Raw genomic sequence first — 12,930 nt, 5'->3', positions numbered from 1 at the left:
AATTAAATACACGAAAAAGCATTCCTGCAATGAAAGAAATAAAAGTAGCTGCTGAAATGCTGAGCTGATTTAAAGCTCAGTCCCCATGAGTGCATGGCCTGTCACTAATACATTTGTTCTGTCACTGGGAGCTCTGCCTGCCAAGCACAGATGAACTGCTGACTGCTCTGGCTGTGGTTTGGTTGCACAGCTAGGAGCCCAGCAGCTCCAAGCTCTCCCAATCCAGGCTAACTAAAAAGGGTTTCTCATACAGCAGATGCTTTTAGATCAAAATCTTGCAGACATCATTACTCCTAATTTACATGTTCTTTTAGAACACTCAAAATGAGAACTTACAGTAGAAGAGGAGGAATTCTTATCTGGCGCAGCATATCGGAAAAATGTTCCAACTTTGTCCACAGACACTGGACTCACTTCTTCCCAGCCATTTACTCTCACTTGCAACTGATGAATCCTTAGATCATGTGTGTGCCTACCAGATTACATCAAGTTAAATTACTACTAAGCATTATTATACAGAATAAATACCAAACAGATCAAACCACAAACATCCTCTGGATTCTGCTAAGAGAATCTCACTGAAGCATTTAAAAATCTGCTCAGGAGTTTTTCCATTTCATGGATAGATGGACCTGATTTTATGTCTAATTACTCCACCTGTCCTAAGGAACACACAGACACATAACTATGTTGCAAAAACAGAAGTGTGCTACATATTTATTAACAAGCTCTAGTCCTTATCTCTCATAACAATCAACACTGCCCCAACAGTCCTTTAAAGTAAAGGACAATGATTTGTAATCAAGGGCCCCAAGTCCTTCTGAGAGCTTATAACGATCCAACTCACATATAGGAACAGCTGCCACCAACAGCAATAGCTGCTGTTTTACCAGAGAGATTATAACTTTACTCCATACAAGAGTATTACAAATAGAAACTCAACATCAACAGTAGATTTTAAAGAAATCCACTTTTAATGTGACACCTGCCAGTGCCCTCACAACTGTTCCATATACGAGACTGTCAGAACATCTCATGGCCTGGTCCCTTCACCTGTGTCTGAGTTTCCCTCTGGTTTCAAACTCAAATGGAACCTCTTCCCCAGTGATAACCTCTTGCCATTCACTGACATTATGGGCATCACCCAGCAACGTCCCGTTTTCCTCAGGAACAACACCTGGACTCCCACTGTGAGACAGCGCAGCCCTGTAAGAGAATCACAGCATTTTACAAAATGACTGCTTCAAGTTACAAGTGCTTTTCAGTCTGCCTCAGTCCTGCAGTGAACACATTCGCACCATGAATGTATTTGATTGGTTTCCACAATCTGCTAGGTCTCTTGAAAAGGAAAAATCTTTTTTGTTTAATATTAAAACTCTCTGTGTCAAAGAAGAGGCTCTTAATTGAGTACAACTGGGAGTTGCCTACTTGTCTGTGCAAAACAAAATCATTAAAAACAACAGGGTTGGGCTGACATGGAAGAGGAGCCAGACAAAATGATTGAAGTGATCCCTGAAGATCTCCTTACCGGGTTGGGGTCGTAGTCAGGGTGGCAAACCAGAGAGTGCAGCCAGTGTGATTCCTCAGAGCAAAGGGGACGAACGGCTGCCTGCGCTTTGGGGTCTTCATCTCAGCTACAAAACAGAACACAGACTTGGCTGAATGGCCACGAGAAACATTCATCAGATGTTAATGTGGGATGAGACACAGTGGCTGGAGAACCAAACCTGCACTAACTAAAGAAAAACAAAGAAACAGGACACACCAGATTACCTACAAAGTTTTCACCATTAGTAACTAGTACAGAAATGGTACAAAACAAACAGACATTCTTCCCCTAACATCAAACCCCCCTGGAACTGAGCTTAATCTACCTGTTCTTTTCTTTATATCAACTCTTATAAAATATGATGCCTTCAGTTACACCTAACATGTAGAAAATCTAACTAAAAAACCAAGCATAATCAGAAACCTCTTACATACATCCAAATGCTCATGAAATACTAAAAACACATTCGCTTATAATTACAATTTATGCTGCACTTAATGTGACAAATACAGGGTTAACCAGTATTCTCTTTAAAGGGACTTTTACTCTCAAAGCCTGAACAAGTAGAAATATTTTCCTATGCAGGATAAAAACTACTGAAATATGGAAAATAATTTGAGAGCAGCCAAAGGCGATCTGGATTTGTTAAACTGCTGGGACAGCAAAACACCAGAAGAAGATACTACTCATTCCATGTATGACTTTTTCCAAGCACAAACTTCTAACAGGCACACAAGTGTTACTCTCATCTTCCACACTGCAGTGCATGGAATCTGTGAAAACACTTACTGAGTCTGGACATAGAAAAACCCCTCCCAAATCCAGTAATTTATTTAAAAAGGAAGATAAATGGCTACTACCTCAATACACACATCTTTGGTAAGAGAGAAGTGGAAAAAAGGCACAATAAATCAGCTGCTTAAAGAAAAGTGATCTGAAGTCACTCCAAAAGGTTTCCAGAGGCAAGCAGGGGTGAGGTGGGGAAGGCAGGAAAGTTTTTGAAGGAGTTACTGATCATGACAGACAACTGTGGACCCTCACATTGTCCATGGAGACTTAAACCTGATCTAAAGCTTACAGATAAAATTATTTCCAATTAAATAGCAAAAAGACGAAATCCTTGAAAATCAAAACTCTGATTTTTGCCAAAAGAAAATACATGTTTTTAGTGTTGAGTTTCACTTTATATAATTTTTTGGCTAGCCCAGGTCCTACAAAATTAGACCAGAAGCCAAATGAACTTTTACACTGGTGTTTAATCTACTGCCAATTTATCTTTGGAAACTTCTAAAAAAGAATTTTTGGGACTATGGCCTGATTTTCAAAAGAAATGTAGAAGTTGCATTTTGAGACTACTGCCTGAAAAAAAAAGACTATCATTACCAGGAGGATTTTTTCATAATTAATTTAGTAATTTAGCTGCAACCCTTATTAAAAGCCAAGCAATTAATATTAGATGTTTTGCTGCTTGTTTGATTTTTGGGGGAAAAAAAAAAACAAACAGAGAAATATTTCAGAAAAATGATCCAAAATTTTCCATTTTGTTTTTTTTTTTTAACTCAGAGAAAATATTTCTAATGGCACTCAAACAGGAAACAGATGTAGAATTCTAGAAAGTTTTCTGTCCTCCCATCCCTTAACTTTTCTGCAGGGCTATACAATTATCAAGTGTGCTGTTTGTTTTCTATAATGTCAAAAAATGAAAAATCTTACTTCATCCTGCATGGTTTTTCCCAAAACCTGTCCTGTCAAATAGAACCCAAACTAAAAAATTATTTATTTGGAATGCTTTACTTCCTAAGGCTTACTGAAAACAGCCCGTGCTTCTGAAGGCATTTGAAAGTTTTAAGTACCTAAATATGCTAAATTAGGCACAAATAAGTATTTTGAACATAAAGATGGATATTTTTAGAATATAAATTAAATATTCTGATGTTATTACACTATTTTTAATCCCACTGTACTCTAGAAGAGGGATACTGAATAGTCAACAATTCATATAACTTTCCTCAAAAACACAGTTTTCCCTACATGGGGTTATATTTCTCCATTCTTTCCTGAAAGTCCCAAAGAAAGACAGCATGAAATACACTAATACTAAAAATACTAAATTTAGCAGACTAAAAGAAAAGTAGCTGTCATGTTATTTGGCTTGAGGGCTTTTTGGGTTTTGATTATTTTTAAATATAGAGGCCAATCCACCAGCAAGTCCCACATACAGCACAGTGTTTATTGTGCAAGAACCTTCCAAAGATGAAAACCACCTTTTTGGTGTCTGTGTGCTGTACAGTACCTCTAGCATAGATCTGATGCTCTAGGTTAGTCAAACTGGCTGTACTCCTAGTTCTAAGGTACACAAGAGGAAGGCCTGGCAGACAGGAAAGACAAAGTTAGCAGATTAGAAAATGCACACAAATACAGGCAGATCTTCCCCTGCATGCTGAAGGGAAGATACACATCATGCACTTGTGAGTCTCTACCCATTTGCTTACACTAAGCTGGCATTTGAATCTATAAAATTCCTTCCAGAAGGAACTCTGGGAGAAAATAAGCTGAAAAGTCCTGCCACATATCGAGAGCTGTTACTCAGGTGACTATTTCATGACTGTTTTTTCCAGAAACTCAGTTATTTTAGGTCTCTGGGGTACAGAAAGAAAAAGATCCTCTCTGAACTGCCCACAGCCTAAACTCAATACTCTGATTTAATCCTTGACATGAGACTCACTCATTAACTGAGAGTGGCAGACGGAAAGGAAGCAGAACTAGCACTGCAAAGCTTTTACTCAAAGCTAAGCAGCCAGAAAGCTTTTTGTTCTAAAATAACTGAACATAATTGAACAGAAAACAGCTTCTTTGTCTTTTTTTTTTTTTGCCAAACATCTCTAACAAATCACTGTATTCTGTGAAGCCAAAAATACTTATGTTTGTAATACATTAGGCAGATGACCATGTGTGTCAGGACTGTTTCAAATAAAGTGTGATTAATGACCAACATACTCTGCCCAAAACATGGGGGATCCACCGAAGAACCCATCCAGTCTTCTGAGCTGATTACATTCACTTCTTTCTCCTGTTTACAATAATCTTCCATCCAGGACTGCTTGGTACATGCATATTGCTCTAGAGGAATGTAAGCACAGACAGCCAATGTCTCCAAGGTGGCAGTAAACAAAGTCATTGAAAGTGTGTTAAATTCATCACACTCAAGTTGCTCCACTTTAAAAGCAGAAGTTTCACTTCCCTGCTTTTTCTGTGAGTCACTTACATAAGTTAAAGACAAAGAACAGCTCATAAAATCACAGCAGTGTCTTAAAAAAATATATATCCCTAAGATTTTATTTTTTAGAAAAACTTTCAGTGGAGTTTCATGTTCTTAAGATACTACTGTGTCAATCTAAGAGCTCTCCCTGCCGAGGCAATTAACCTTAAATATTTTCATGTTAGAAGTACTTCCTAGGGGTTTTGGGGTTTGCTTCTTTTTAAGAGGCACATGCACATTCCTGCATAAATATCAAGACACCAGTTGAGTCCTCTGGCACAATATTAATCACAAACCAGCCTCACCACTTATTATCACTGCTTTTAAAAAGCATCATCTTAGGAATCATTGATTTGCTTCTCCTCCTGCCACCTTGGCTCCCTCTTTTTCTGCCAGCCCCTCAGGTTCTCCTTGGGGGAGAAAGGACCAAGGAAGGCTTTTCTGTTACATCTCCAAGCTCAGCTGTTGGCATTATTTTTTATTGTGCCCACCAAATAATTCTGAGTTAGCAACAATATTCCTGGGAAGAACAGAGGTTATTATTAGGACAGAATTAGAGCTCCACAATGCAGAAGCTCACATGAAATTGGATTTAATGACAAACAAAATATTTTGATTTCCAGAGGTGGGAATTGACAGCTCAGGTACTCAGAAACTGAAGAACTGAAATGAGTAGCTCCCCACTACACCTGTCAATATACTGAAAAATGATGAGCTTATCAAAATATTTTTAAGCCCTGTGAAGTACGGAAAGCTTTAGATGAAGGCCTGTTTCTGATTAAAAATAAATTTCGAATAACATACAAATTTGATATAATTCGTATGTTCAGAGAAAAAACTCCTACTAAGCTCTAACATATGCAGCTCATGTCTTTACACTTTGACACCATCTGATAGAACAGAGGCTGCCTAAACACACACTTGGTCCAGTATCCTGGAAATGGAGGGACTTGGGCCAGTCCCGCTCCCTCCATGGGACGCCAGCAGCACTTTTAATTAGAGATGTCTGTCATTTTCAGCAGTGAAAAGCAGACTGTAGAGTGCTGCTCTCAGGGAATATTCCCACATACCTATGAGAACAGAGGTGATGTTTATATCCAGCCGTGGTTTGGCCTTCACTTCCAGCTTCAGGCGGGAAGGGTGCAGGCGGCTCGAAGCTTGTTGTTGCCAAGACACTGAACACGGCCACGGCTCAATAAATGGCTCCCAGCCTGAGAGAAACACAAACCATCACCTCTGCTACACACATGGAGGCCACACTGCAATGCTCTTTACATATTTAATAATGAAACTTTCATAATTAGATCCTTTAACCTGTGTAAGCATATTTAATCTGTGTTCAAGATGAAGTTGCAAGCCTATGGATTTAATTTAATACCTAATACAAATTTGGTCCAGGTCCTCCATTGAGACCATGTATACTATATGTAGGGTATTTTAGAAATATCTTCCAATTAAAGCACTAGAAGGCAATTAAAGCTTTATATTTAAGCTAGCTGGAATTAAGCTCTCTCTCAAATAGCTTTGACAATGATTTTCACACAATTACATGTTACATTGGCTATTATTCAGTATCACAAAAGATAAAGGTCTAGAAACTATTAAAAAACCACCCTACATGTTTTTAAAAACCATGTATATTTTAAACAAAAAAATATTACCTTGCTATTGACAGATAATTCCTGAGTGCTTGTCACCAGTAATGTAACAGAAAATTCAGTTTCTAAGTTTAAAAACCCACACAACTAGATTACTTCTTTTGTCAGTATCTGGCCTGCATTGAGGCCTAACTTGCTTTTTTGTATCTAAAACATAAATTGTGATGGTCTTCTTATGTTAACCCTTTGTCTTCAACCTAATCACCTGCCCTCACATGCTCTTCCTTCCTGATGTAAGTAATAAACTGAATGCACCAAACAATTAAAGAGAGAACAGAATGCAGAGATAATGCAGCTTGTTATAAAGCTGTTACTTTGCTGGATAACCTTTCTATGCAATTCCATTTGAAAACCTGAGTGCCACTTTCATATCAGCAAAATCTCCACGTTCTACATCCCTCCAACTGATCTCAAATCAGGATATCTTGTCTAGGATCACACTGTCTCACACACAGTCCCAAAAAGTCAACCTTTCCCTATTCCCTTAGAGGCATTTCATAGTGGGTGAACTTCAGGCTCCTGTAGTAGGAAAGGTTGTTTCCTAAACTTAAAGGAGAAAACAGCAACCCCCCTAGGTATTTCACCTGAAAGCTCACGGTTGTAATAATCTCCAGAGAGGGTAAAATGAGCGTAGCCCTCAGGGCTGGTTCTCAAATGTTGGAGAAAATTCAAATCTGTGAGAAAAAAAAAAAAAAAAGTGAAATTTAAACTAATGCAAAACAATCAAACTTCCTGATTTTGTGAACTGTCAAGCAAGCAACGTTTGTCTTGTCTTTTAAACTGAAATGGTACAAAAAGCCCATCATAATACTTTTCAAATAACATTTGCAAACAGCCACACCTTACAATACAAAGCCGCCCTAGGATTCTGCTCAGGACAGATTCCATTTGTTTTGTGATGAAAAAAGCGGAAACCAGAATCTTAACCCTACAAAGACTGCAATCTTCTTAAAACCAAAACTTAGAGATAAAGGAACCCCCAATACCCTGCACAAGCACCACCAAGACACTGTCAGTTGAAATTTGACAAGTCCTGACAAACAGGAGTATGATGCTGAACACAGCCAGAACTGACAGTCATTTTATGCCAAGGCAGAACCAGATACTCACGTGAAAAGGTTAATTCAGCCAGGGGAACATCACAGTCCATGCAGTCATCTATAAAGCAGATGCAGACACTTTCTGCCTTTATTTTCACTCCAGAAACAAACTGGAAGGGCACAATCCCCTGGCTATCTCGACCAGAAGAGGTCTGGGAAACTGATTTCAGAGGATCAGCATTCTTAAACAACCAACTTGCTGCTTTTTTCAAGTCACCTTAGATAAAACCAAACAACCAATCAACCATCACCTACTTTCTCAAAGACATGTACTTAGTAAAAATCATACAGAAGCAAACTAATTCCCTCTCTCTTAAGAAAACCTTCTCAGCAGTACCTTGAAACTGCTCTATTTTGTAACATAAATATGAGAAGATTATAAAGACATTGATATATCCTAAGAGATGCGTTTTGAAGTTTGTAAATGTAATAAAAATCTGGAACTTTATGCATGCCTATAGATAAGGTGGGAAGCATGATGGTGCTAAAGGAAAAAAGAATCACTCATGTTAAAGCTTTGTCTTCTCTTCATGAAAAGAAATATGATTTTAAAAGGGAGAGATGAAAACACATGCTCTCAAGAGGAAGAGATGTGTAACAGCAAGAAATTGGTGCAGCATAAAAGTTACCAGCCTGAACACAACTAGAACTCCCAAACAAAAATACACTCAAGCATCCCACACATGACATCCCAAAGGGCAGAAAGAATCTTTGGAGGTTGGATTTTACACAGTAGCAGAAACAGGAAGAAGAATGTTTAAGACTTGTAGGCCAGCACAGAGCCAAAGACGTTCTAAAGAAAGAAACAGTGCCTGTGCATGGCCACCTGACAGTCTAAAGGCTTTACTTAATTGCAATTAAGGTAATATGAACAATGTGCAAACCCCTGCTAAGAATATCTGATGTTACCTTGGCAGACCAAAAGAGCTTTACGACAATCTTCCATAGAGAATCCCAGCTCCTGGAGGCGAGCCAGCTGGACCTCTGCAATGAACAGTTAACCAAGCATAAACCCTTGGCAGTTATCTATTTGTTTTCATCTCTAAAATCAAGATACAGCTGTATGAAAAATAGGGGTTTGCTTGTTTAAGATTGTAACTTAAACTTGTAACTTGTAGGAAAAGCACATGATTCAGCCCTGCTTTTACATTTTTTATAGTATCATCAGGACAATGCATTAGGTAGTTCTAACCAACAAGGGCCTTACACCACGAAGATACCAACATCTTTTGTGTTAAGCATATAGATTAGCTTCACCTTGTAGAAACCTCCTTTAGATATAAAATTGGCTTCACTCCAACAGTGAAAAACATACCAAGAACAGGATCCAGCACACGTTTGGATCCATCTCTGGTCTCATGTGCCAAGGTCTCGCTCCCCAGTGCTGAACTGGAGGGATCAGCAGTGCTCCCAGCACTTGGGGCAGCCGGGTCAGGCAGAGCTGCGCTCGTCTGTTGGGGAATTGACTTTGCAATTGCCAAGAAGAGTTGAACATCATTGTAGGACAGTCTGATATCCAGTGCTTGCAAGTGAATCTAAATGAAAAATCAGAATATAAGATTCACTTGCCTTTTTCTATACATTTTTCTTAAATACTTCAGATAAATATAAGCTTTTTCCAAAGGATGACTAAATTTAGTGTTACAATTTGACCACTATGCTGTTTTAAAGATCCAATAATAAAATTATCAAACATGCTATTATTTACCAACAACCAAAAGCATTAAATCTCAGGGAAAAGAAGTTTTACTTTGATATAATGGTAAAAAATGCCTTTAAATATAATTTCCTTCTAATACGTCCTAATAATTAGAAACAGAAAATATAGAAAAGTATCTTTTTCTTTCAGTTATTAGTAAGCATCTAATACCATAAGCCTATATAATCAGCCCATTTCTTTCCCCTAGTATTATTCTCTGTAACATATCCCATAAATCACTTTTTTCATTACCACTAAGAGCACTTTCTGCATGCTTCCTTCCTTTCCTTTTCCATTTCAGGAAAAAATTACCTTATTCTTTTCTTATGCATTTGAAAGTCTTCTATTGAATCCTTGGGCATAAAAATATCTCTGCTAGTGTTCCCTACTGCATGCAGTTTTATTCAGGCCTTTAATGTTACCTCTAGAATAGGAGGAAAATCTTCACTATTGAAAGCATCCAGCAGTCCTGAACCACTTGGGTAGGAAGAATTCCCAATAAGTTCCATATGAATCTGTACTGGATCAATGATTGACAGTGCAGTCTCTTGCTCATTTCCTAACCGGCATGAAAACACCTAAAAATTGCAAATTTTTTTAAAAAAAATTATGAACTGAGAGAACAGATCTGGCAAGAGCTAGCAATATTTTGAGGCTACAGTCAAGTCTTACAATGTTTTAATAGAAACAATGTAAAACTACTCTTAAAACTGCTGAAAAGTGAGAGCATTTGATGAGAAAACAACAAATTTCCAAAGGAATCTGTGTACTATTCCTTTTGTATGTATCTTTTTAGTAAAGAATCTTCACAAACCCCTCTAATTTTAGATCTAATACAGAAGCAAATTTATTTTTCTTACCTCAATGCCAAACAAACTGCCAGAGAAAGGACGATCTAACAACTTGGGCTTGTAAGTGAGAACAGTGGTTCCCTTCAGAATAATTGCGTTGGTATCGAAGCAGGACATGTCTTCAACAACCACAAATTCAGTTCCTTAACAAAAAAAAAAAAGACAAATAACTTACAGGGCAGTTGGCATCATTAAGGTACTTTAGGCATTTGCAGCAGGTTTCTTAATTTAATTTAATGGACCTGGTTTTACACCAGAATATGGCTTTTAATGAGAAAAACTCCTACAAAAGCACCAGAGTAGAGCACATTTACCTGTCACATTAACCCTGACTCCAGAGAAGAGCACATTTACCTGTCACATTAACCCTGACTTCCAGGTGCTTTTCTGCTGTCACAGGGAGTGAGGAACGTTTGGTAACCACTCCACTTTTCACAGTTTTGGGAACAACAGCCGTGTCACTGATGCAGGTTCGCTGCCGGGACAAATGGGGATTTTCTCGCTTTTTGGTGTCTCCAGGAGTGTATAAAAAGTCATGAACCAGTAACAACCAGTCAAATATCAGGAACACCCGAAGATTGTTCAGAACAACCGTGAAACTGGAGGAATCCTTAGTAGACCTTTTAAGAAGGGAGAAGCACACAGGTGAACTTTACAACCTGCAGATATTTAAAATCATGCTGAAAACTATCAGTATCTGGTAAGAATTATATAGCATTTTATAGGGATACACTTGGTTTACAGTGTCTGGTCTTTAAAATACATACATACATACATATATATATATATTAAAACAGATTGAAATTCAGCAATTTGCTGTACCCACAGATCTTAACTGCACAAATTCTAAGCCATAATGGTACAAGAGATAAGTTGAAAAACTACATGACAGGAAATTCATAAAAGCTCCTTTACCACACTTGCATTATCAATATTAATTTTCAAAATCTCAGATCTTAAAACCTTTTTTTATTATCACTTTATGACTGTTGGGTATCAAACCTAACATTCTGTGTGTGAAACTCAGACCTGGCCCCCAGATAAGAGGTACAACATGAATTTCCTGTCACACCCTGACAGCATTTTGCTGGTTTGTCATTCAGAAAAAATGTCAGCCTGCCTGAGCTCCCAGCATCCCATTCTGCAGCTCTGGCTAGGAGAGATAAAGCATTTTTGGCCTTGTGATCTGGAATACCAGCTACATTTGATCATGCTAACTGGAAAATCATCTAAGTACTTAAATACCATGAACCAATTTTCAATCCAGCACACTGTGAACTATAAAATCGCCAAAGAACTGAGATGCCTTCGTGGGGAGCAGGCTCTGCCTGTGCTGCTTCCAACAGCAAAAGCCTGTAACCCTCCCTGGCTCTCCAGGATATTTCAAGAGGCACCAGCCAGTAGAACACTATCACTGAGTTCTGCCAGCCCTTACATCTACTGCCAAGGATGCTCTCACCACTGAAAACAGACCACATGCTGCTGCAGCTGAAATTTAAAATCACAACAGTTGGGAAGAAGATTCCTGAAACTCTCACTCATAAACCAGATTAGGCTGTACTGTGCAAACTCACTAACTGTGTCTAATCTAGCTGCCCACTGACTCAACAGTTCTGTGAAAACCATCTGGGGTTTTTTTAGGGTGTATTTTTTAGTAAATCCCATTTTAGTTTTATTCAAATTGAAATGTTGGTTTCTTTCTGAACACGTTTTTTAGGTACCTAAAACTGTAATGCAGCATGCAAATCTTCAAAAAAAATTTCTCTCAATTGCCAAGGTTTTTTAGCTGGTTTTTATGAACAAATGTCTCCAGAATTTTCTACTGGACTGAAATCATCCACAATTTATTTTTTTTTCTACATTATTTCTACAACTGTTTTGAAAGGCATCATACTTATATGAGAGGGAGAAAGCTGAGCTTGGTCAGCTTTCTGATCAGAAGTGAAAGCAACATCTCTAGTCATTTAACTTCACCCCCTTTTTTGGTAGTTAACTTTCCTCAAAAAGACACCACGCTGATAAAGGTAAATACTGACATTATATTCTCAATTTCAATACTAAAATAGATCAAAATAGGTAAGAGAAAACAAACAGGGTAGGACAGAACACAGAAGAGAATACAGAGATTGTTTTTGAAAGAGGTGCCATTTCTGTCTGTGTTGATGCTCTCAGAAAACCATGTGTGACACCTGCTGGGAAACAGCTTTTATGCATCTTACATTAAAAATTCTACAAACTGGTTTTATGCACACATACAAGTGATAGGCCAGACTTACCAAGTTTTAAGCACTACTGATTTTAATAGGTCAAACCTTCATCTGATTTGATTACACATTTAAACATAAATTTTATTGCAACAAGTGAAGAAGAAAAAAAAATTCAGCAACTTCCAGAGAGTTAACAACTGCAGATTTCAATCTATCAAGTACCACTGATCACTCCAAAAATCAGATTGAAATACAATGCCCTCAAGTTTATCTACAATAGTAACAGGTGTATTAAAACCAGGACAATACTGATTGTGTCATTGTTAAAAACAAACGAATCCCAGAATTACTAACCTGAAATGCAATTCTATCTGGATTGCTCCTGGGCTACTGGTGTTCTTTGATGACTGAAAGATGCAATTGAAGACATTTGGGGGGCCTGTAGCATATTTCTGTCCAGCATAACGAGTGTCAAAGGCCATCATGGAATGAGAGACCAGATTTACAGACTTTGTTCCGTTTGAAGAGCTTTCAAAAAGCAACTTGGATTTCTTAAAGTCAAACCTGGGAGAATAAAAAGCAAAACAACACACCAAAGAGACTTAGA

The 12,930-nt window shown here is 38.0% G+C and overlaps 1 protein-coding gene across 3 annotated transcripts in view; it reads right to left on the bottom strand.

Annotated features, from left to right (window-relative positions):
• Positions 1 to 12,930, bottom strand: part of VPS13D (vacuolar protein sorting 13 homolog D) — a 95,931-nt gene that overhangs the window by 55,778 nt on the left and 27,223 nt on the right. For 2 of the 3 annotated variants that reach the window (XM_014257260.2, XM_088066601.1), the window contains exons 30-43: positions 12,678 to 12,887; positions 10,471 to 10,736; positions 10,126 to 10,259; positions 9,688 to 9,843; positions 8,882 to 9,101; positions 8,476 to 8,550; positions 7,577 to 7,783; positions 7,051 to 7,140; positions 5,879 to 6,019; positions 4,547 to 4,669; positions 3,843 to 3,917; positions 1,529 to 1,634; positions 1,054 to 1,206; positions 337 to 472 (exon numbers count right to left, since the gene is read on the bottom strand). In XM_014257260.2, coding sequence (XP_014112735.2) covers positions 337 to 472; positions 1,054 to 1,206; positions 1,529 to 1,634; positions 3,843 to 3,917; positions 4,547 to 4,669; positions 5,879 to 6,019; positions 7,051 to 7,140; positions 7,577 to 7,783; positions 8,476 to 8,550; positions 8,882 to 9,101; positions 9,688 to 9,843; positions 10,126 to 10,259; positions 10,471 to 10,736; positions 12,678 to 12,887 — 2,092 coding nt within the window. The remainder of the gene's footprint in view (positions 1 to 336; positions 473 to 1,053; positions 1,207 to 1,528; positions 1,635 to 3,842; positions 3,918 to 4,546; positions 4,670 to 5,878; positions 6,020 to 7,050; positions 7,141 to 7,576; positions 7,784 to 8,475; positions 8,551 to 8,881; positions 9,102 to 9,687; positions 9,844 to 10,125; positions 10,260 to 10,470; positions 10,737 to 12,677; positions 12,888 to 12,930) is intronic. The other variant, XM_014257258.2, reaches the window with a different exon arrangement.

Source organism: Pseudopodoces humilis, chromosome 24, assembly GCF_049639895.1.
Source record: "Pseudopodoces humilis isolate 2021_Gansu_Grassland_sample_001 chromosome 24, ASM4963989v1, whole genome shotgun sequence".
In the NCBI taxonomy this organism is placed as follows: domain Eukaryota; kingdom Metazoa; phylum Chordata; class Aves; order Passeriformes; family Paridae; genus Pseudopodoces; species Pseudopodoces humilis.
The sequence above is the reverse complement of the archived record's forward strand: the minus strand, read 5'-3'. Positions and strand labels throughout refer to the sequence as shown.